The sequence below is a fragment of the Harmonia axyridis genome, chromosome 2 (assembly GCF_914767665.1).
Source record: "Harmonia axyridis chromosome 2, icHarAxyr1.1, whole genome shotgun sequence".
Taxonomy (NCBI): domain Eukaryota; kingdom Metazoa; phylum Arthropoda; class Insecta; order Coleoptera; family Coccinellidae; genus Harmonia; species Harmonia axyridis.
Genome location: NC_059502.1, coordinates 35,233,021 through 35,258,411, shown reverse-complemented (window position 1 = coordinate 35,258,411; position 25,391 = coordinate 35,233,021). Strand labels below are relative to the sequence as shown.

Below are 25,391 nucleotides of genomic sequence, written 5' to 3'. Positions count from 1 at the left end.
ATTCTGCCTGATACCGTCTGCAACCCACAGGTTGTCTGCGTATCAAGAGCCGATTGTTTTATGAGTAGGTTTTATAACTGTGACCCATCGCTACCATCACTTCGATGCAATTTTAACCATCAAAAGTTCCAGTGGATATAGAGAATTCCCGACGTACTTTGGTCTAAAAGTTAATTCACTTTTTCGACAATCTTCAAGGATTAATGCTACCCTGTTCATAAAATGTTACTAATCAGAAAATGGGCAATGTTTTCGTTTCTAAAAACTTGCGATTTTCTGGGCTGGTAACCTTCAGAATGACGATTTAAAAACGCCAGAAATTTGAGTACTACCTGATAATTTCACAATTATTTCTCAATATGCGTTATATACATAGCGCACATTAGACCGCTTCCTCAACGTAACTCGGTACGTCATTCTCTACATTGGACACTGCAGTACATATATTCCATACTTCAAAAAAATTAAATGAATAATTTATGAGAAGAAAAATCATTTTCCAGTTCTTTCGACAATCAAAATCAATAAAAATGACACAAAACAATACTTGATTTAATAACACCGAAGTAACAAATAAATATCTCCGAATTCACTAGACGATTTAATGCCCGCCACTCACGAGGCATTTTCTCGAGCATCTGGAAGCACCCAAGAGATTCCAGTCAAGTTCATTCTCTGATTTACAGTCGTGCGGCCGTGTCCCGAGCTGCCCGACTGTAAAATGATCCGAACGCTCGACCATGGGTGCCTCAAAAGAAATCTATAAGGGACTCTTAGTTCTCTAAATTCATAAGAACAAGTATCCGATATTTTCGAATCGTAAAAACTGTAATTCCATAAAACAAAATAGCTAATAATAAGATCGTAGATGCAGACCTACTTAGGGTATGAAACTGTGACTTCAGAACCATCTGGTCTTATCTCTCGATGGTAACGGTAATGTTTGATCAGCGAACTACCCAGTTCGTCAGTTGTTCATACAACTCTTGTGTCCGATTCATAATGCTCGAAGCCTGCTGCCGGATTCATTAAAATTCACTCACAATTAGAGACGACAGCTTAATTGAGCTGTCTTATATTAATTACCAAGTAGGAAAAGTTAGGGCAATTAAAAACGACGTATTATAATCGAGAAATAAATTCGAGTGTAAATAAGTAATTTCGTTTCAATGGAACTATTATTTCGTGTCGTCATATCTACTATGGTTAGGCAGAAGATAACGGAGAGTTTGGTCTGCACATTATCAAATATTCAGGAATATATGGTGCTGAAAGTTTTCACGGTAGGATTGTTCAAATGCGTTGGGAAATTCCGGACTTTGTATGTATACATAAGGAGAGTTTCATGGCGATGCGAATATAAAGAAAAACTTAAAGAAAGAATAATATTAACTTTTGTACACATATTAATCCATCGTCCCAAAATGGAAAAAAAAAATCATGGGAAAATAACCTACTGTACAAAAAATTATGCTATACGTCGAAATCAAATTTATTAAGCAATATGGATGAATTTTTGGATAACATATCTTTTCAATGCTCCAAGTGATAAACTTGTTCGAATTTCTCGTACTTCGATATGATCCATAGAATATTAAAAATTTTCAACAGTCAAAGATTTCGAACAACTTGGCGGTAAAAATATTGTATTTGGTATTATTATTGAGCAAAATAAACCAAGTATCACTGAAATTGTTGGTGCTCGGATTCATGTTTACATAATAAGTATACTTATTTTCATATTAAAGTGTGAACAATTCGACCTTGAAATAAGAAACAATAATTTCGCGAACTTCAAGCGCGAATCGCATTTGTTAAAGTTAATATTAGCCATTACAACAAATTAGCCTTATCCCCTATGCTATAGGTCATTTATTTTTATCACAAGTGATTAACCCGATGGGATATTTTAAAAAAGAACAGTAAAATAAATAATACCTAACGTTAATCGTTCAGGCTGAGGATGGATGACGTGTGAAATGGTACGTTACACACATGGTCGAAAGGGAACCACGTTTTATAATTATTTAGGGACCAGCGTTCCGTACGGTTTTGGGACGTTTGTTGGGAAACATCTGGTGGGAACAAATACGATACAGCCTTGTTGAGGGTGATAAAACATGCCTGTCTCATGCGTCTTCATCGGAATCCACATTCCTCAATACGGAATTCTCTTCGAAATTGGGAAATCAGATTTGAACAAATTTTATCCGTTTTGGAACTGTGAACTGTTAGTATTCTAAATTTTGAATCTTTCTAGTTCACAAGATAACATCAGATGAGTACTTTTCGTGCAATTTTCATAAATATTCAAATATGAATAAATGTGTGATAATTGGAATGCAACACAATAAAATATCATGTAAATGGATGTAATTCGAAAAATCAAACTTTTTTTGTCGTTCTCTATGAAACGAAACTAGCGAATTTGTTGTTTATCAATATCCTAAAGATAAATCACAATGATTCAAAAGAATGAGAACTTGAAATTCCTATTTTTTTCAAATATTTATTGAGGGAAAAGGTGGAAATTATAACCTAGAAATAAAACTATTTTATATGTCAAATAAAATAAGTCCACCTTTTATTGTGAACAAATTTTGCATTATTCATTCATTATGTTCTATTGATTATATAAAGCTAAGACAGTTGGTACATTATATGTCAGGTTCGTTTCAAGTTCACGCAATTAAATGTTTGGATGGATTAACAAAATTTGCCTTCTTTTGTGATAACTACCATACTAAATAATAATAACATGAAAATGAGTAAAAAGTAATGATCTGAAAGCCGATAATTTTTCAGGATAGGTAGGCTCTAGGTTTTATATTGCAGGATTTCGAATTGTATCAAATTGTTTTAAAAACAAAAATGTCTAAATTTGTAGTGAAACAACTTGGCTTCCGAAGCTAGTTTACACAATAATGCAGCTAGGGTAGAGAGATCAACAAACAAACAGTTTTCCAAGACATACGAGCTTGTGAGTGAAGCATAAATATCAATCCTGATGTACCGAAATAGAGCTAAGAACAGAAATCTAACAGGAGTCTCAAAAATGAGCAAGCACAGCAAATAAGAAATTGATCAACTGAATATTTTATAATTCTAGTTCTAATTGAATTTCAGTTAGCGGCTTCCATAATTACTTAAATGATATTTTTCTGCAGCAACTGCCTAAATGTCTGATATTACAACATAAGTATTCTGAAAAATCAAATTATCTCAATGAATTCGAAAATAAAGTGTTTAAGCCAAGCCATAAGACGTACAGGTACAATTTTATCATATTACATCCTACACATTTCATCTTTATCAACAGCATTTTCTTTTTATCAGTTTTGTCCAAGCAATACACTATTCCATTTTCACTATATTAGACAATTTTATTCAAGAGTCTTGTTGAGAGCTCGTTCTCCGAGCATATATCGCTCTATCATTTTGTCACAAAATGTAAAAATTTACGAATTTTGGGGCAGAATTTGTCTAAAACGATGAAGTTCGACACACTGATGACGAATCCGTCATCAAATTAGATGCTGTCCGGACGTCCATATATTACACGATAACATTCGACCGGAAGAACCTAAAAACTTGATATTTCTCGTTAGTACCTAGAAAGTTTCAAAATTCCGGATCGAGATGAAATATTGAAAGGTGAGTGACGCTAAATTGGTTGTTGTTTAAAAAATTGATAAAAACGAGTTTCAATCATTGATAGAAGTGGAAATATCGTACAAGATAAACAATGGCTTGAGAAGTGTTAGAAACTATTAAAATTTGCCCTAGGAAAAGAAATAAGGCTATAATGAAGAAGTTATTTCCGAGGTTGAAGAATATTTTGACGAAGTTTGGACGAATTTTTCAATTTTTCTATTTTTTTTTCGTTGAAGAACAAAGTCGAATTTTAAAGAGAACAATGTGTTACTATTTAGGCTCTGGACTTATCGAGAAGTCTTTTAGTTCTATAAAAAGTTCTGTTATCTCCAATGACGATTTTATGAGTGCTCAAATGCACCTAATATAAGGTCAGGGCTTTTCCTTTAATTTGTTTCAACAAGTCATAAAAAAATCTACAAAATATTCAGGAAGATATCTTGATGATTTAAGAACTTTGAATTTTATAAATTCTTAAAAAGTGAAATTATACGAACTCCGAACTTGAAATTCTATGAAGTTGAATATCGAATTCCACAATAATAGGATAACCTTTCATTACTAAAAGCCATACTCGAACTTTCATAAATTGATCTTGGAATAGACAAAAGTTTCTCATTTATTTGTAATTCACAATAGTCGAAGTTAATGTTAATATCTTCTGTTATTACCAAAGACGATTCCCAACATTACTCCGCCAAAGTTCTGAATATTATTATAATTACGTATATTCAAATGGAAATTTATAGCGACTGCGGCGAAATTATACAGAGCAAATTACGTCTGATAGTATTTTTCACGGCTACCTTTTCATTGCGTGCCAGAGACAATTACGGCGATGAAAACTTCGACACCTCTAAAAGCAGTAATTTTTATAATTCTTCACGATCAACCTTAATAAAAAATTAGATTCGTGGAGGTAACCTAAATTTCAGTGTCACTCAAAAATAGATGAAAAATGTTAAAATAAATACATCGGGTATTCCGTGAATTCAATAAAAGGGTTCAGCTTTTGGAACTCATAATGATTCATCAGGATGGCTTTACATCTAATTTTGCTTTTGAATATCATGTCAATTGATCAACAAGAATACGTCAGTTGAAGTTTTTTGGGCTTGTTTTATATATGGAATAAGGCGGATATCATTTCACTCAGCTACCAATCTGTAATTTCCAAATTTTAACAAAAATATACATTCGAGGTCTAAAACACACCCAATGGTTTTGAATCAATATGAATCTGATCTATCTCGAAAACACTTCGAACGATTTTTATAGATTTATAGATTTTGGTGTGCGAGGAACTTGTGATATGGCCGATATTATGGTGGTATGTATTTACGTTGTTGTCAGATCTTCCCCTGTATATTTTTGGCTTATTAAAATCGTCAAGAAATACTGAATATTTTCAGGTAATGTTCCTTATAGCTGAATGCCATTATTTCAGTGTTATAGCTGTATTTACATTATCTTTCCGAACTTGAAATAATACAGATCATGCAATCTAAATAATGTGTTTCTCAGAAGTGGTTTTATCGAATTGCCCCCGCGATCACCGAATATGAAACCTTCAGACTATTTCCTATGGGGCTGCTGCCCACTTGAAAAACATCCATTAACAAATAAAACCTGTCAATTTTGGGGAATTAAAAGTTAGGATTACCACAAAGATTAAAAGAATTGGGTGTTGCAAAATGTATTGAAAAGTTTTTAAAATAGCATGGCTTTTATTGAAGTAAGTGGACAACATTTTGAGCTTCTGCTGTGATCGCGCATTTACTGTATGTTATCTAAAATTCCAACTTTTCTACTACTCAAATTTGGTCATAACTCTCAAGATGAAACAATCATTGCCATCAAAATGTAATAATTTAACTTCGGCGAAGATAATCTAGCTAGAACACCGAAATGATGGCATTTAGAAATAGGGAACATTACAGGAAAAATATTCAGTATTTCTCGAGGATTTCAAAAGAAAAAAAACATACAGGGTGATACATTTGAAATAAAAAAGTTCATTATTATTCTGGAAAAGGAGAAGATCTGACAACAATGTAAATACCACTATAACATTGGCCATATCACAAGATCCTTGCACACCAAAATCTATAAAAATCATGCTATTCGTTTGCGAGATAAATGCGGAGTTTCACACTCACTCTGTACAAGAGGCAAACGCGCAAAAGCTACCGACTTCACATCAGCGCTTTTCTGTTATTTTTCAGGCTCGTCAAGGTCGATTCGGCCATGGGGGATAAGTTATTGCCTACTGGCCGAATGAATGAATAATTCCGGAAAAATAGCTCCCAAAATGGCGAATCGTTCCCTCGGAACGCACACACATCAACCCAACCCAAAGTCATCGGCACCGATGAGAACATGGGTTGGGCCATTTAATTTGCGATTCCGACAACGTCGGGACGATTCGGTTCAAGGACAGATCAGAAAATTCGAGCAGATGTTTGCGGATTCCGATTCGCGCTGCTCTTGTATTCCGGCGTAAGTGAAATACTCCAAGAGATCGAGATATCTCGGCCTCAGCGAATTCCTTCGTGTCCGTAAATTCGAGACTGAAACCGTGAAATTGACGGTATTTACAAAATGAGATTGCGCCTCTACAAACAATCATTAATCCCACGATTATAGTTAGCGAGTTGACGTTAATTGTATACGATAGAAACAGATGGAGAATGGAGAAAGGCTCCCTTACTATATCTAAGGAATGCTAGAAGAAAATCAGAAAATTTCGAACAAATGTTTATTATTTTTACTAATGAAACGTTTGAAGTATAGATTTGATATTATCAAGAATAAACATTCGAAAAGAAAAAAAAATGTTGAAACTCGTCAAGAAATTGTGCCAAATTTTATATTTCTTCTTTCTACGGATAGCTCCCTGAAATCTTTTTCTTTGCATTTTTATTTTGTGATGTTAAGCCTTTCGAATGTGAAATTTTGCACAAAGCTTAAAATTGTTAATCCATATCAACATCAAATATCACATCTTTTTTCTATTGACTTCTCGAATTTTCTATGATTCTGGTAACGTGATCCACGTGAATTTTAAATTCAAAGATCTTTTGACAAACAGGAAACAAGCGCTCAAAAATTCCAACTATACCACAACAATTCTCACCGAGAAATTTTACTCCAAATGATTTAAAATATATCGAAATTCAATGGGAAATAATCTTAAGTGTCGAATCAAAGGAAAACCAAGATAAGAAATAGAGGAAATAATAAACCAATACATGATAAAAATGTGCAAGTGCTTGCCATTCGATTTTTCGAATCTGCATATTCGAAAGCATTATTTCAACTGAAAAAACATACGAACTTTCGAAAAGTTCGAAGAAATAGCTAAAAAAAGTCATAAATATTAATTTTCATCAAAATCCTAAATTCGTCTTCATGTAGGCGTTTTCTCTTTCCCGATTTTTTATAGAATGTTATCTGAGTTTTAGCCTTAATGATATACTAATCAAATTCTTCATTCAAAAATAAGTATGTCACACAGAACGTGTGAGATAAATTATTTCCGATGGTCCCCAAAATAATTTCAGCTGCGTAAATTTAATTCTCACGGAAAAAAATCATTTCCCACATTCCGATATTTGTTTTTATTTCATTATATTCATTGCAACTTCTTATTCACTAATTATTTTCCAACTATACAATAATCAAACCACAAGTTTTCAGAAACGCATTCAAACATCAACGTCTGACCTAAAATTCAGTTACAGGTAAAAATTTTCGGGTGTGTCGCCCAAAGCAGTCTTTTAAAACACGTAAAGAAAAGATAACAATACAAAAACTTTCATCTCCACAAATGTATCAGCCATTATGTTTGTTCATGCTTTGGCATTTCTAAAGATCTCGAGTAGCTGAATGCAAGTTTATTGGAATATTTCCGTAGCAAAAGCAATTCTTATACCTAGCTATGTTGCCAGAGTAAAATATCCAAGGACTATGATTTTCGTCTGAAAATAATATGAAATATTCTAAATATTGCAATAGTTTATTTCTTCCACATCAAATTCACCAAAAATTTTAGTTTCAAAATTATGAAAAGTGATTTTTCTAGCCCGCAAATCCTCTTATAGTAAAGATTAAAATTTAAAAAAATATTCCTAGGAGTTTTGAGATTTGAAATAAGTATTGTCAAGTGAGAGTTATTGAAATGTTAGTTTCTTTAAAGTAATCAATCACATTTAAATTAATTTGAAGATTAATTGATAAGAACAGTTTTTCCTATACGATTACGTGCCAACTCATTATACTTTTATACAATGGATCTAATGGTTTTTATGCCAAATTCTCATAAATTTTGGAATTTTTGATCACTTTTCTTTAACAAAAGGAGCAAAACTTGAAGAATTTTCATTGGTATAAGTATCAATTCCCTCAATGACTGTCACCCACGAAACAACATGTTAATGTTAATGGAACCGCCGTCTTAATTTGATTCGCAAGACCTTTCAATCAATTGAGGAGACTTCGTTATCATTCCGGAATGGCTGGAATGCGGCTGATGTCTCAACAATATTGTTATCCGGGACAACTGCGCTCAAAAGTGATCAGAATGACAATTACACAACGCAACCCACAACAACTTTATTTCTGTTGTCTAAATAAAGATCGTCCATCCTGTGATTCAACTCGGTAAATATCAAATGCGACCGCTAACACTTTAAATTGATTCGCACTAGGATAAAACGCGAAGTAGCACTCCGCTACGAGAAGGAAGCTTGAAGAGAAGCCCTATTCTCGAAAGTTAGACTAGGTTCGATTATGCTAATTAAAAAATTTGCAGAGATCATAAACTATTTTAAATCTTTCATCGAAAGAACAAATTCTGTTTTCTTCGAACGAACATTTTTGGTGTATTCACATCTGGTCAAGTTTTATAAATCAGGAACCTCTGAGTAAACATTTGTTGGAAGAATGCTTTTGTTGACGTTGAAAACTGTAGGATAACTGAAGAGTAGGCAACGAAAACAAATGAGTGTATTCAGCTGAAAATTCCAGCTTTTGTGTGTTTGAACATCTGCAGTTTTAATCGCTCAAATTTTCTTTCAGACCTCTAGGTCTAGGACAATTAAAACTCAGATTGGTTGACAAAACGGGATATTTCAGTATCATTATTCAGATAAATTTTAATCATCAGCTATAATAAAATAACCCAGTGACACTATTCATGTTGCGATTAATTAACCTGCTTTGCAAACATAATTAAACACGAGGAATGTAACCCCAAGATACTCATATAATATAATTTTAATTAAATGCGTTTTTTTACAGGCAGGATATCAACAGAACAGGATTAAAACCTCTTACACGATTGTTTTCAACAATGAAACTTGTGCATTGTGTACTGTTGTGTTTATATCTTCTGTTATGAGATTTTACTATGGAACCTTCATTAATGTCATGTAATGTTATATTATTATTTGATGATGCTACTGACTCCTTGTCCAAAGGAACTACCAATCGAGAAAACTCGGAAATTCATTATAAACAGAGTTCACGAAATGTTATAGAGAAACTGAAATTTAAAGCCAGTAATTTTAACAGAAGAATTGAAAAAATTGAGTTATCCATCAAACAAAATTTCCAGCGGACATATTCACGAAACCCCTAGACGAATTTTGCTTACGAACTCAATCTCTAGATTCAAATTGTGAAACTCTACAAATTTCAAATTTCTAGAATCCTTCCGTTCTAAAGTGATAGAGACAGAATCGGATTTGACGATGGATTATACATCAGAGCGATCGGTTCAGAAATAAGCGCTCAAAAAACAAACATAATATGTACAGCAAATAAAATTTTCCAAAAAGGTGCAGAGAAGCAGTGATAAAAAAAAACACATTAACAATATCATCATGATATCAAATCACTTTGTAGTACTCGCACTTTTTGTTTTGCATAGTTGAAATTATAGTTATTAACGTGAATTGCTAGAGGGTTTAAACTAACTAAAGTTTAACTACCAGGGTAGTTCTAGTAGGGAATAATGAATTCATCTATTAATTTAACAATAATGAATATCTATACAGGTTTTCAATCCAAAAACTCTCAAATTAAGCCTTAATATACCGTGCACATAATAACCAGTATAAAATACACTGGAAAAAATAATCGCCAACTTCTCTACCGATAAAACCTGAAAAATCTACATTGCAAAAACGGCATGCGTTATTGCAGGCTCAGAGTAATAATCATAGATAGAGGGAGACTATGTCATTTTCAGTAAGCAAATTTTGTCCCCAACATGAACTATCAAATTTGACATGAAGCGAACGGAAATGAAAACATATCAGTGATACGATATTTCACTTAATTCGCGAGTATCTCCACAAAGGAAGTACTTCTTATGTTCAATAGTGAATCAACGTTTCATATTTACTCAAAATTTATTGAAATAAATACCTGAATATATCAGATATTCGGAAAACAAACTTCAAGCGCGTCAAACGACGTAAAACAAACGATGACACTAGGAGAGCAAAAGTTGCCAAACCTTGGATTTCAGCAGGTAGATACAGAAAATAATAAATATTCTGCTTAATATAAATTCGACAATTAGGAAAAATATCGGATTCCAAATATTCAAATTTGGATATTTAATCGGGAATCACACAAATACATAGATTTCATTCAATATAATATACATTCATAACGATATAGAAAAATTGTGGATTTGAAAATATATCACAATCCGACAACTTAATCTATGTTGGGGACATGTAAAAATTGCGAATACTCCCTCTATCTATGTTTATTACTCTATGATTGCAGGCAATAAGTATTCTACTTGAATGTGATTTTTAGATAGGTTAGTTGGGTATTTATCAAATCATTTCTTTTGAAACTATCGAGATATCCACAAAAGGATTATTTCAATAATAAAACTACAATCTACATTCAAAAATGCAAAGTTCGTGTCCATCTTATTGGTTCATTTCCCACGAGAACACCGGAAGTCGAGCACACAAAACATCAAATCGAACCGCTATACTGTGAACGGATTCCCCATATCATAAAAAAAAAACAGGATGAGGCCCGATTCAAATAACTCACGTACGTAATCAAAGTTGAATTAAAATTCCGAATGAATTCGGTGCACACTCGTCCCAAATGTGCTCGTCGCTGATAATTGATAATTAATTAGCAACCGCGACCGTAATTAGCATATATGATGCCATCCATGTCAACCACAGTTACTTCCGCTGGTGCTGCATACTCCATAGGTGCGATATGAATGCAAGAGAGAGCAGAATTATTGTTCAACGCATAACGACATTTCGTTATTATTCGTATATGGCTCGTGAATTCCTTTGTCCGAGGGTCGAAGGTAAAAGCGACGACAAAAGACTAAAACCGAGCTGGTTTCGAATACAAGCTACTTAGCAAAGTTTCGAACAGGGATGTTGTTTGATGAAACGACGATGTAGCGAATTACTTGTTACTGTGGGCTGGAACATCCTTTGTCTCGTTATATTAATGAGTATAATACCAGCAATCCTATAAGCATTGGATTATGTTTTTAAAAGAAATTGAAATGAAAGAAGTACGATCTTCTGAAAGCTTTGGCAATATGCATTTTTTTCATTCTATTTTTATGTCCATAACATATAACATAAAGAAATCTCATTGACTAATTTCCACTGTTATTTCATTGTATGCTTTCAAATTTTTCAGCTAGATCCATGGTGTGTTCCACAGAACTTTGATTTTTGGTGTTTGTCACACAATCAACTCGTTCTGATTCAACCCTAAATTTCAAACTGAACAAATTTTTAATCCACGATAATTTTATGGAGTCCACAGTCTTGCAGAGTGTTCCTAAATTGTAGTTGCAAACGAAAATTATATATATTATAATTACGTATATTCAAATGAAAATTTATAGCGACTGCGGCGAAATTATACAGAGCAAATTACGTCTGATCGTATTTTTCACGGCTACCTTTTCATTGTATGCCAGAGACAATTACTGCGATGAAAACTTCTACACCTCTAAAAGCAGTAATTTTTATAATTCCTCACGATAAACCATAATAAAAAATTAAATTCGTGGAGGTAACCTAAATTTCACTGTCACTCAAAAATAGATGAAAAATGTTAAAATAAATACATCGGGTATTCCATGAATTCAATAAAAGGGTTCAGCTTTTGGAACTCATAATGATTCATCAAGATGGCTCTACATCCAATTTTGCTTTTGAATATCATGTCAAATGATCAGCAAGAATACGTCAGTTGAAGTTTTTTTGGGCTTGTTTTATATATGGAATAAAGCGAATATCATTTCACTCAGCTACCAATCTGTAATTTCCAATCCTATAAGCATTGGATTATGTTTTCAAAAGAAATTGAAATGAAAAAAGTACGATCTTCTGAAAGCTTTGGCAATATGCATTTTTTTCATTCTATTTGTATATCTATAACATATAACATAAAGAAATCTCATTGACTAATTTCCACTGTTATTTAATAGTATGCTTTCAAATTTTTCAGCTAGATCCATGGTGTGTTCCACAGAACTTTGATTTTTGGTGTTTGTCACACAATCAACTCGTTCTGATTCAACCCTAAATTTCAAACTGAACAAATTTTTAATCCACGATAATTTTATGGAGTCCACAGTCTTGCAGAGTGTTCCTAAATTGTAGTTGCAAACGAAAATGTTATCAAGCTACATGGTGTTAAAGTTTTTCTTCTCAAAGCACCTTCCTTTCACAAAAGTATTTAACCTGAATTTGACATAGATACTTCAATTTTATGTTTTCATCCTGTGATATGCTAATTTTGAATGCAAATCTACAGGGTGATTTTTTTCTGTAACTGAGCCTACTTCTTTCTTCCAGAACTTTTTTCCGTGGACCACTGGTATATAAGTAAATGTCTTTGTTCCAGTACTACACTTTTTGGTTTCTTGCAGTTTTGTCGTATCTACTACCAATTTCCAAAAAAAATTCAAACTATTGTCTAGTAATCCTCAGGAATATCGAAATTATTATAAAGATCTAGTTAGTAAAATGTAATAAATAAATTAATTTTAAATTTTGGTACTTATTTGCCCAATCTGTAGCGAAGATTAATAAAGATTCGACAAACTTAATCATCATAAAAAAGTAGGACTACAGACACATCAAGTAATCTCTAATTTCCATTTGTACTTCAAATTTAGGAACATCCTGTTTTCGAAATTTCGGATATTTAACGATTTAATCAATAATGATTTATTTTATGTGCAAAGTGCAATAAAAAGTTTGTAATGTATGTCCAAATGAGTTAATAATATGGGAAGAAAGTGCATTACATGAGCTATGGTCACTATTCATTGACTACTTGGGTAAATGAATGACACAGAAAAAACTCAAATAATTTTCGAATACTGACATGAAAATCAACTTTAAGGTTTTGGGTTGAAGTCGATAAGTAGAAAAATAAGGAAAAAAGATATCATAAGCATGAAATTCAGATTTTAATTCGAATGTGCAGGACAATCAATCGAACAATTTCACAAAATTTCTGACTCCACGTTAGGTTATTTCATTCAATAAAACATCAGAAATAATCATAATAGATGCTTTCTCGCTCCAGAAAAAATTCTCGGCAAATAACATCCACTTTCATATTTCTCAAATAAGAATCAATAAATCAATGAAAATTTGATTTTTTTTCGCAAATTTCATTCTGGATGTTCAACAAGTATAAAATCTTACAAATCAGGCACAAAGCCAGTTAGGTGCAATATTTCGTTGTTAGATATTTTCTATTCTTTATAATTTAAATAATATAATCGCATGGAATTTAAAAATTTTCTCTTCGCCAAATCTGAAGGTCCATTATATCCGCCATTTCAACCTTTCGACTTCTGTATACACGAGATATTCAATGATAACTTCCAACTCGGTTTAGGAATGCGAGACGCAATATCATTCCCCTTCAATGACTACGTGATTATCATGCAGGTATGTACAATAGGAAATCGCTAAGGAAGTACGCCACTGTGCCAGGCACACGCTGCATTTTGATACCCGATAGATACGTTCTACGAATTGTAAACATGTTTCGGAAGGCCCACAAATGTAGCACGAATATTCCGAATAACTATCGAAAGAAAAATTCGGACATATTGGACACAAATTGAATTCATCTCACGAATATGTAATTCAATTCTAGAAATTCTGAGAATCATTAGAAATGTAAGAAACTCAATCGAATTTTGATGACGATGAATTTTTTTGCAAAGATTCTGTTTATTAGATTTAAAGTCTTCGAAATACTTATATGGATATGATTATTGATTATGGAACTAGGATGGTCAAAGACAAATAGTTTCTGAGAAAGTATAGTAGAAAGTTATAGAAAAATTGAAATGTTTAACTTTTAGTGTAGAGTTGAAAATGAGAAAGACAACACTGTTGAGGTCAATGAAAGATGTTTCTTGATGCAACTGAAATGGTATCCGATGTCAACAGGATGGATCTATATGCCACAAATCCGATATGCGAAATGTTTAAAAGGCGATTTAGCAGTCAAAGTAAGCACCCTTGAACTATTTACGAGAAAGGCATCACAGATTAGTGTTCCGATAAAAAGCTACATGAGATTGAACATTAGATATAAAGTTGTGCTCACAGAGGAAAAAATCTTGAGAAATGAGCTAAAAGTATGGCCTCTTGTAAGGCCAGCAGAGGCAGCTTTTAGATCGATATTTTTTAAGCAAACTTTCTCATGCTTCATCCGTACAAAAAAAAAGATCCCACAATTTTCACAGTGAATACCGGTATCTATATTATCCCCATATAGAATAGCATAAATAGGGTGTTCCACCACTGACGCAACTGTCTATTTGAAAATTGATTATTTCGACACAATATTATTAAGCTCCATTATAGTTACACTCTCAAATTGTTTGGAAATACCAAAGAAATGTAAATGTTTTCTCTTATGGAACACTTTTTTTTATTGAAATTTCAGATTGGATGGAATAAATGAACACAAGTTTGTTCGAAATTTGTCGATTTTTCATAAATTGGAGGATCTTTGGAAAAGCCTAATGACTCAGAAATGAATGAATTCATCTCAATGAGATTTACAAGCGAATACAACAAAAACGAAGGTAAGAATTGAGTTGTTGATAATTATTGAGAAATCTACTGGATGTTTAATGTGTCGATCCATTGATGACTTTCAAACGTTATCGGGCTTATTCCAAATGACACACCCCATCTTTCATTTTCTCATTTGGCAGAGAATTTTTCGAAGATAATGATATTTGCTACCTGATAAAAAATTAAATACCTACAGGTTGTGCCATTTTTGAATAAGCCAACTTTTGAATAAATCATCGATGAATTGTCTCATATTGAACATCCAGTATAATTCTCAATAATTATTGAAGAGTCAGGATTCACTTTCGAAATCGCATTTAAAAAAATCATTTCATTTAAAAGTTATCAGGTTTTCCCAAAGACCCTTCAATTTATGAAAAATTGAAATATCTCGAAACAGGTTTCAGCATAAGTATGGAACTTCGAAAAAACTTGGGTTCGTTTCTCCATGCAATCCAAAAATTTAAAAAAAAAAACAAGGTGTTTAACGAAAAAAAGAGGTTTGTTCATTTACACTTTTTGGTAATGTTTGATTATGTAGCCCTGATGGAGTCTGGTTATATAGCGTCAAAAAAAAAAGCGCCTAACTGTAATAGGGCGTCGCGTCAATGGTGGAACACCATGTATAATCAAGTCTACAAGAAAATAGTTAATTGTGGAAGAAAACAAATTTCATCCGTTAGGAAAAAATAGTATCAACATATGTGAATCACTCCCCTACATCAAATCGATCCGATTAGCATTAATCAATTGTACACCTCCATACACGCAAAAAAATCTATTCTCAAATTGAGTGAATAATATTTGGTTGAAGTATATGATAGATTCATATATAAGCAAGATTATAATAAATTTGGGTCAAGTATACTTTATTCTCCAAATTTGAATATACCAAGTATTCCAAATAAGTATATGATATTCTTGAATTTAATAAAGTCGGTATAATTGGTCCAAAGAATATTTTTATATTTGCTGTGAGTAAATGACTATACTTGCAATGAGTGGTTGATAAATTTCGTTTGAATATAAAATATTTTCAAAACAAGATATTGAATTCCTTAATTTCCATCATTTCTTCGTTTGAAGGTAGTGAATCATATACTCGAATGAAAGAATTGATATACTCAAACCAAAATTAAGTTAGTGTTAGAATAAGTATGTGATATGGTAAATTCAAAATTAATTTTATGGTTGTTCCGAAGAAACAGTAAACTTACTTGAAATGAATATTAATTTCAAATCAATTCTTAGAAATTATTCGAAAGAATAAATGCAATTATCTATCCAATCCATTAGATTTCTTAATCTGAATAATAAATAAAATACAGCATATATGAAAAAACGAATTTATTTCTCAAATTATCATAAAATAAATAAAAACCAACAGATAAACAATATCTACATTGGAAAAAAATTGTATTACATTCATACAAATACAGAATAAAACATTGCACTATACAAAGGATTAAAGGAACATAGTTATCTCCTAAAGAATAAATTATTTAGTTGGAGAGAATTCCAGATACATTCTTAAAACTTCATCTACATCTATACAAAAATTTGGAAACTTTTCGGCTATAATAGATTTTCCCCTGATACCAAAAACAAGTTGGGCTTGGTGATTTGATTCCTCTGTGTTGCTCTATTTTTCTGTTCTTGAATGATTTTTCCAATATCACTTGAGATCTGCAAAGAAAGAAGAAATTTGTGATAAATAAATTTTATCGTGGACTTTTTCGAATGAAAAATACTACCTGGTCCTGAAGAATTATTCCAAAATTGTTTCTCACTCATATCGATAGATATCTATTGATTTGCATTTTCATAAGCAAATGATAACGTAACTCCCAATTGTTCATGAACAATTTCCATATTCTGCAAAAGAATCAAATTTAATCAACATTCATCAATTATGAACAGGAAGTTGTATTCAAAAAGTGCATTAATATTTCGAAAATAATTAGAAATCTCTAGAAAATCTTTATAACAGACCCTATTAAATATTAACGCATTTGTTCTGAAAAAGTAAGAATTTTGTTGAAAATATCAATTCAAAAATACCTAGTCCTCAAAGAAATAATACAAAGATATCAAGCTGAATTACAATAGTAAAAAACACCAAGAGCATCATGAAAAGGAAAATGAAATCCGAATTAATGAAAAAAAATTAAATAAGTTGAAATTATTTCTCAATAAAAACTTACCTTGAAATGTTCCAATCAGACACTCCATGTATCCCTAATTCCTAATTAAATTTTGCTTTTTGCAGTATGTATTCAGTATCTAACACTTATAACACAATCAAAACTTCCGTAGACCGATCAGTCCTATCACCTAAATGAGACTGAAGAGGATCGAAAGAGATATTTTCTAATGTAAACTGCACAGAGGGCGCATTTTAGTATATCTTCTAATAATATTCTTGAATCTAGTGGATGAAAGCATTTATATACTTGTATTACGATAAATACTGCCAACAGGTGGATAAGAACGTTTTCATTGGCGCGGCATATCAAACGAGTCGTATCATGTTGACGAAGATGCAGGGGAAAGAACTCGCGTTTTAGTATATTTCGGTATAATATACTCAGATCTAGTACATGCAAATATAATTCAGATTATGAATGGTTTATTCTGAACTAGATCATTTCAATGTTTCAGAAATCAAAACAAATTTTGTCACTCAAATCATTCAAAACGGAATCCGTGATCAAATTATTTTAGGTTTTTTTTATTTAAATACCTATTTCACTCATCAACCACTTGGGTTATTAGACACCACTTAAAGGAATTATATTTTGTAAAATACATTCATATCCATTAAATAATTTTTGGCTAATTCTATATCACACATATAAAGTAAACTGTTAACGATTATTCCCATGTTGTGTCGGTCACGAGACTCTTGCTATCTGTGACAATCCCAGGTGTTTGATTGCTAGTATACCTCATCAATTTTTGAATGTTGAAACAAAAGTTATTTCAAAAGACTGGTCAAAATTCAAATGAGATTAAAAATGTGTTTTTCTTATCATTTTTTAGGTTCATGATTGCTCACCAAAATCAATTTCACTTATATTTTTATGTATTATTAACACATCTCAAAAAATCATATACATAAACATACCTTACCTCAATATGGTACCGCTATGACAATTTTTAGCGTCAGAAACTAGATGTATTGTGAAACGGTATATTAACAAATTATCTAGTATGGCCTTTATTGAGTTGGTTAGCTACAATGAACATAAAAAGAAAAATAAAATTCATATTTTCTGCTAATTCAATCACAGGGTGGAGTTCAGATGAACTATTCACTCCCCTTCTAACACTCAAACCCTAATATTTAAATATTAAAATGAAATATGTCTCACTATGACGAAATTTTGTCCACAAAATTTCAAATTTTCATTTATTATGATTAGTCTCGAACATGAAAAATGATCAAATAGGTCTCCAATTCATCTTTGTGACTTGGGCATATCCTAATTACAACTGAAATGTATCACTCGCAATCATTATAATGTGTAAACCAATTCTTCAAAAATATAATTTGGAATGAGTATATTTCAATTTTCATAATGAGTAAATGATATCTTCGAAGTCGCAATATCGTATGTTCAAACAAAATGTAGCAGTATTCTTGAATCAATAAATTTATTCCTTCATTTTGAATACGTCATTTACTTGTATGGAGTATTATATATTTCTATGAAGTATATGTATTCGGTATTCTATTTATTCATTCCAAGTATACCAAATTTCTTACTTTACTTTTTCCGATTCAATATATACTTGGATCAAGTTTAATATTTCAAGAATATCCTGTTTCTTGATTTGAGAATAGATTTTTTTCCGTGTATACCCGGCTGACCTCAGCGCAATAAAAATCATCTCAATTTTTCCACCCCTACACGATCTTGGCGTGACGTCAATCAACAGAAATTTCGTCCAATTTACCACATCATATCCTTCAATTTGAAACACAAATAGAACGCGGGGATCAACCCGCATTGACACACATATCGCCTGGGAACTTGCATCGTTCTAAATGAGCCTCTTGATTCTTCGAAACGATGACGTTCCCCGCTCAGTTTCATATGTTGCTAGATAATTGAACTGAAACTGAGAGATTTTTTTTTCTACGCTGTAACCGAACGTGCATCCGAACGGCTTTGAAATTAATTGTGGCTTTGTAGCCTGGCCCAATGGCGCTGGGGCCCGTCTTGGCGGAATAATTACAGCCTTGTCATGTTCTTCGGATGTATTTCGACTTAGGTTGAGGGAGTACGTTGACCTACCGACGACAAAAAAAAATTAATTGAGAGAGTTGTATTATCTCGAGATGCCGAGGGCGAGCGATAGAAAAGAATATTAACATAGACCGAATGTCAATTTTTGACGGTTGGTTACGTTGTATGTGAAATATTTGTTCATGTTATCATATTCTTGTTTGTGTATTTGAAATTTCATGACCTAGAGGGAAGTTTCTCAACTCTCGTCAGAGATAGATCATACACAATTAATCGTTTGGATTCCGAATATTATTTTCAAAAATTCAAGACTCCGAAACTATTTAGGCCTCGATCCTTAGACTTATGGTGGTTAGGATTCTCTAGGAGGAATCCTACATAATTATGTTTGACTACAGATTTTTATACCAAATTTAATGCGAATGATTGGTATGGAGCGGAAAAATATCCAGAGAGAATAATGCAAATAATTGATACGGTAACGCTTTGCTTTCGATATATGTATAGAGTGTTGTTTAAGTTTTCTGGTGGGGGACACTTTCAAGAGCTGAATTAATCATTTTGAAGTCTCAAGATTTTTTCTCCTGGTAATCATGATGATGGTAAGTAAGCTTGCCCAACATCCGCAAAAGAATTTTTGAGAAAATCTCTATTCTCTGGAATGAATGCGCAGAATTTTCTCAGATGTATACATTAGTTTTCTTTTATTTTATCTAAACCATTTGTAATGAAATAGAGGAAACAATAAATCATTGTAAATTTTGCATCGTGTTTTCGCCTATCCGAACACCCCTTGATAAGAAATCCAAATATCTAAATCGAATCGCCGGACGCCGGTTCTCAAGTACACATTAAAAATCAGACATCTTCTTCGAAGTTGTCGAGCACCTCCTTGTTGACCGAGGTTTCCGTTCGCGCCATTATTTGCATAACGATCGTGGTATACTTCGCCCAACAATGACTGGATGCCACTTTTAGACTAGACCATGGCGTAAAGTTGTTAGACGAAAGCTCGCGAGTTCATAACCAGGGTCAAGTATCTAGTTCGAAGAGGTCGTTTCGAAGACGATCCAATATTGGAATTCATTAAACTTTTCCCGTGAACGACACCGATAACCGTTACTCTTTTAAATTACCCGCATTCACCGGGATCTATGATAGGTATCAGAGGTCATCATATGGAATTTATGAATCACTTAATAACAAATTTGTGCATCGGATGTTCGGTATATTCGGATTGATTGATCTTTTCATGGGATGAATGCATTGAGCTTCCTGTAATCCATTTTGATTTATTGCTTTCAACAATGGAAGTTCGAAACAGATCGAGAAAAATAATTCTCTAATATAAATTAGTATATCAAAAAATTGGATTTTTCTGACCGCTTCACTGGAGTTTTGTAGAAAAGTATAAACGCTATTTGCATGTGATGTGGTAATACACAATAAATAGATTCTCCTAAGATTGACAATGCAGCACTAACTCTGAAATAAAGGTGTCATGTTTTTCAAAATTATACAGCGTAGAACACTGAAAATTTTATGTTATGGTGAATTATCTTCTTTAATATTATAAAATAAATACTAGATCTGGCTTGAATATCATATTGTAAATATCACTCTACAGAATTTAAACCCAGGGTTAATCTTTCTGAAATTCGAGTTCAAATTCAAAATGTATATATAACTCCAAAACTATCAAGTCTGGGATTAAGCTGAGAAATACATGTTTTCAGTATCTTCGTAGCAAAATACGTTTTGAATTCCACGAATGTAAGTTCTCGGCAATGAATATATTTTTCAATTAAGAGAAGCAGAGGCCGAACGAATTCCTCATGGGATTTTTTAGCAAAAGACATTTCAAAATGTATAAAAAAAGTTACTATCAATCGAAACCAATACTGCAAAATAATTGAATTAAAAGCCACACCTACAGATATACAATATTCAGTACTGCAAAGTCTCATCCTGAATAGTTTCCGAGTCGTAAATAAATAGATAATATAAATATGATATCGGCAGTATTCCCGTTCATCATATCGAATAAAAAGAAACCTTCGAAAAGTTCAAAAGATACTGTAATGATTTCTTATTGAATACAGAATTCAGAAGGAAGTAAAATCGATACTATTAAGTACGAATTCTCAAAATCTTGGAGAACATCAGCTTCGTGATGAAATATGTAGGTATTTCAAATTCAAAGAATTGATATTTCAATTTCCTGGATTCTTGAAAAAGTAATCGTTTCTCCTAAAAATTTTACTGTTTATTTCCTATAATTCCTATTAATTTCTGTCATAAGACCTGTGATGACGAAAGGTTTCTTATCCGATCGATTCAACTGCTTTTGGTTAGAGAAAAAAAAATCAATTTCCAGAAACAAATTTATACCCATTGCTTACTGATCATCCTAAAGTAATTGGACTTTGAATTTTAGAGGCTAAAAATCACGGAAACTAATTCAGATGATATTATACCTGCAAAGAAATTTCCCATATTAAATTCTTACACAAACTTTGTTTGTGGACATAATAAATGAAAATGAACCATATATTAACAAACTTCAGAAATTAATTAGGTATTCTGACAAAATGAAAATTTCCTTCATAAACCTACACAACAGTTTAATAGAGAAAATATACAATATGTTCAAGCAGAACACAGAAATCATACAATGTGCGCATCGAGTAAAAATATTGAACGGGTTACAGAGGTAGCTAAAAGAAGGGTTGGTCTGGAATACAACGAATACAAATATTTTAATTAATTCACCAAACACTACCATTTTTAATTCACATTATTTTAAATGAATTTATAAGCTTTCGTTAGGAAGCTACAATTTATGACTCAGCGGTAACACTCCCCTATGGTGGATTAAATTAACACCATCAATTAAAGAATTATTCGATTCTATCATTCGAAAATAATGCATTTCAGCACAAAGGGAAGCTAAAAATCTACAATATAGGGGAGATTAACATTTACATTCAAAAAGTACCCGCTCACTAACTTACCTTGACGAAAAATCCTTTTAAATCCAGATGAAATGGAAAAATTAGGATTGTGCCACAATTTCACCATAAAAATTTACTAAATTTAGAAACCGCCAATATTATAAATTACATCAATAAAATAATCAACATTTTCATGCATTGTAGAAAATTAAATTCCGGTGTAAACTACTTCTTATGGTTACTTTCTTCGGGATGGAAAATATTCGAAGTACTTGTATTTTTTAAAGCAATTATAGATTTCAAAATCGAAGTAGAAAGGAATTTTGCGAAAATTTTATAACAATGAATTCATGTTTAAAGCACAACAGGCTTCTATGAATAGATTAAAATGGCGACCAAAGAGTCACAACTTGCATGTTTATCAAAAAAGGGCAATTTAGTATTGAGAAACGAAATAAAGCAAACAGATAAAGCGAGTATTGAAGTACCAATGAATAAAAATAATGTTTTACTAACCTCATATTTGATACCGGCAAGCCTCAGCCAGGTTTCAACTTTGAGACAATAGGGCGATAAAGATGGCAAAAGCGGGGTGCGAGAAAATTGATATAAATATACAACATCTTTTTCATAATTCGTCTTGTGTACTACAACTTTTGGAGGAGCGGGTTCTTTCTCCTTTGGAGTTGCAGCGTCTCCAGCACCGACTTCTTGCTTTGCCTCTTCCGCTTTATTATCGCCGGCTGCAACCTCTTCTTTAATTTCTTTGGTGTCCATAGCGGGTGCGTTGTTTTCTACTTCTGTAGCCATATCCGTTCAAATTTAAACACCACTTAACGAGCGCACAGTTAAAAGTACAAAGAGAAACACAAGTTTCTGTAATGAAGCAGCTAAACCGACAACTATCAACAACACAACGAGAGGATGAACTATGGATGATTCAACAAATCGAGCCGAGAAGTGGAGAACGCAGCAACTCGGCAAGCTCGGGCGGGTCGGTCAGTGACGTCACTCTTCGGCTGGAAGCGACAGGGGCTCTGCTCCTTCTCCCCCTCGTACAGTGGTGGCGACGTCGATTTCAGTTGTTCCTTGTTGAAATGAATAAATCTCTTTTATTGTTCTCTATGGACACTTGTGCATTTCAAAGCTTAGATTTTTAAAAATTGGTTAGTACAACACCATTCACTGAAAATCTAGCAAAATACGAGAAAAAATTGGCAGACTATCATTTAAGTGTCATATTCCTCGATATTTTTATGCATAGAAAAATATGAATGCTACACTGATAACATGCAAGTAGATATTACATTTTAGGAATTCAGCAATACGATTCATGACTCTTAATCTACATATTCATAATTCATATTACCTCTTGAACTCAGGATTTGTTGAAAATAAACTAAATAAGTGTATTGGCCATTTGGTTAGCTAATCACAAACACTATTCTGATTCAATATTACTCTTGAAGAAATTAGTATTTTTAAAACTGACTCGAGATAATCTTTAGGTAAATTTGAGGTAAAAACATTATGACTTCCCGATTAAATTTTAATGACTCTTCAATTCCAAAATCGAGAAAAGTAGTGAACTGCAGATTATATTGTGTTTCACTTATAGAAACTCCGATTAATTTCACGATATTATTATCAGAGTTATATCACTATATCAGACATCAACCACAAAGCTGCAACTTTTTCCAGTACTATTTTCGAAACAACATTTTTTTCAAGGACAAGGTTAAATAATGATTCGAAATAATATAGAGTAGTTAATCTAATAAAAAACGGACTATTAAACCACCTGGCCCAGTGTCCCAAAATATTAAAGTCTTAAGATCGAATTTTCTAACATAAAGCTTATATCCTATTCATTTGTTCTTTGTATATTCAATGAAACCGAATTACAAATGTTATTAAAGGTTTCGGTTATGTTTCGAGTAAAATTACTCGAATGTATTGGTCACATTTCAATTTCCAATGCTTGATAGATGAGCACTTGTAGGTACTTCATGAGTTTGCTCAATTGTTAAGTAGGTATTATCTACAGAATACCAATAGCTGAGTTGGGAACTATTTTTATAAATAAAACTCTCTCCGTCAGAGCTTATTATTTTTGATGAGAAAAAAAGTATGCTTTTTACATTTAGGGCGACAAGAGCAAGTTAAGAACGCTGCAATTTCACACAGAAGCTAAATAATTATTAGCCACATACCATTTAATTTGAGGCAAAGCTAAAAATATAAAGCAATTCGTGGAGTCTGTACCTGAAATGAAATTGCAACTTCAAATTATTTGCGGTGAAATTTTCCGAAGAAAAGTATTTTATTGGATATCATCTTATTATTACATTGTTTTTATGTGATGTCAAAAATTCATTTCTCGAAAATTAAAAAACAGAAATGTTTTTTGAAAATCGAAACAGTGTAATTTCATTATGGAAATTTCATCGGGGTCAAAAATTTTTTTTGACATTACCGAAAGTTCATTATTATTTATAATTAAGGAGGATAGATGAATGATGAATGTTTCCATTTATATATTATGATTTATGATTATATCAATGCATTTTAGTCGTATGATAATTTTTCAGCAATGCTTATTATTTTTCCGCGTTTGGACGAATGGCAATCAAAAAAGTGAATGCATTTTGATACCTACGAATATTGTTCATGATATATAGAAGCAAGACTAAATTCGAAAGAAAATATTAAAAAATTAAATATGAAATTTTAATTGGGTTCAATAGGAATAAAAGTATAACGCTGAAATATTTCACGGCTGGATTGCTCAATCTATTCGGTTTTTCACCTTAACTGCCACTGGAATCTTCAGAAGTTTCTCAGTCATAAATTCAGAGAAATCTATTGTGGACTCCTTACTCTGCTGATGAAAGAAACTCCGCAAATTTTACACGATGATCTAGTATGTTTTTTACTTTACAAAATAAAGAATTTTTACTGTGTGGATTTGAACAGTATGGTTATTTAGTCCGAAATTCGAAAAATTTTCATAATCGATTAGTTTTCGTTTGAAGTAATAATTCTCTCGAATCATTCAGGTACAACATTTCTGGTCATCCCTTAAAATATATTGTTCATTCTTCTATCGTCTCCTCGGAAGGTATAAGAACCTTTTGTATGTAATTTGAAACAAAAATCGATATGCATTTAGTACTGACAATAATATAATAATGAAATTTGAAATATGTATCCTCTCCACATTCTTTGTTTTGCAATATGTTTCCTAGATTTTAATAATTAATATTCTTGGATTAGATTCTCAGGCTAGATAGTTCAATCTAGGGTAACAACCAATTATACATGAAATTTCATAGCTTATACCTGAAAAAGATTTAAACACTATAAAATTTTGAAAAATAATTAAATTTCATCGAATAATT

The 25,391-nt window shown here is 32.2% G+C and overlaps 1 protein-coding gene and 1 long non-coding RNA gene across 3 annotated transcripts in view; both read right to left on the bottom strand.

Moving 5' to 3' along the window:
* Positions 1-23,227, bottom strand: part of LOC123673213 (failed axon connections) — a 51,344-nt gene extending 28,117 nt beyond the window's left edge. Inside the window, exon 1 of one of the 2 annotated variants that reach the window (XM_045607682.1) lies at positions 22,507-23,227. In XM_045607682.1, coding sequence (XP_045463638.1) covers positions 22,507-22,800 — 294 coding nt within the window. In that variant the 5' untranslated portion in view covers positions 22,801-23,227. The remainder of the gene's footprint in view (positions 1-22,506) is intronic. The other variant, XM_045607683.1, reaches the window with a different exon arrangement.
* Positions 16,183-17,186, bottom strand: LOC123673214. The gene is made up of 3 exons (XR_006746444.1): positions 16,988-17,186; positions 16,538-16,658; positions 16,183-16,469 (listed from the first exon to the last, which is right to left on the bottom strand). It is a non-coding gene; the product is annotated as an uncharacterized LOC123673214 (long non-coding RNA).
* Positions 23,228-25,391: the final 2,164 nt, after the last annotated feature.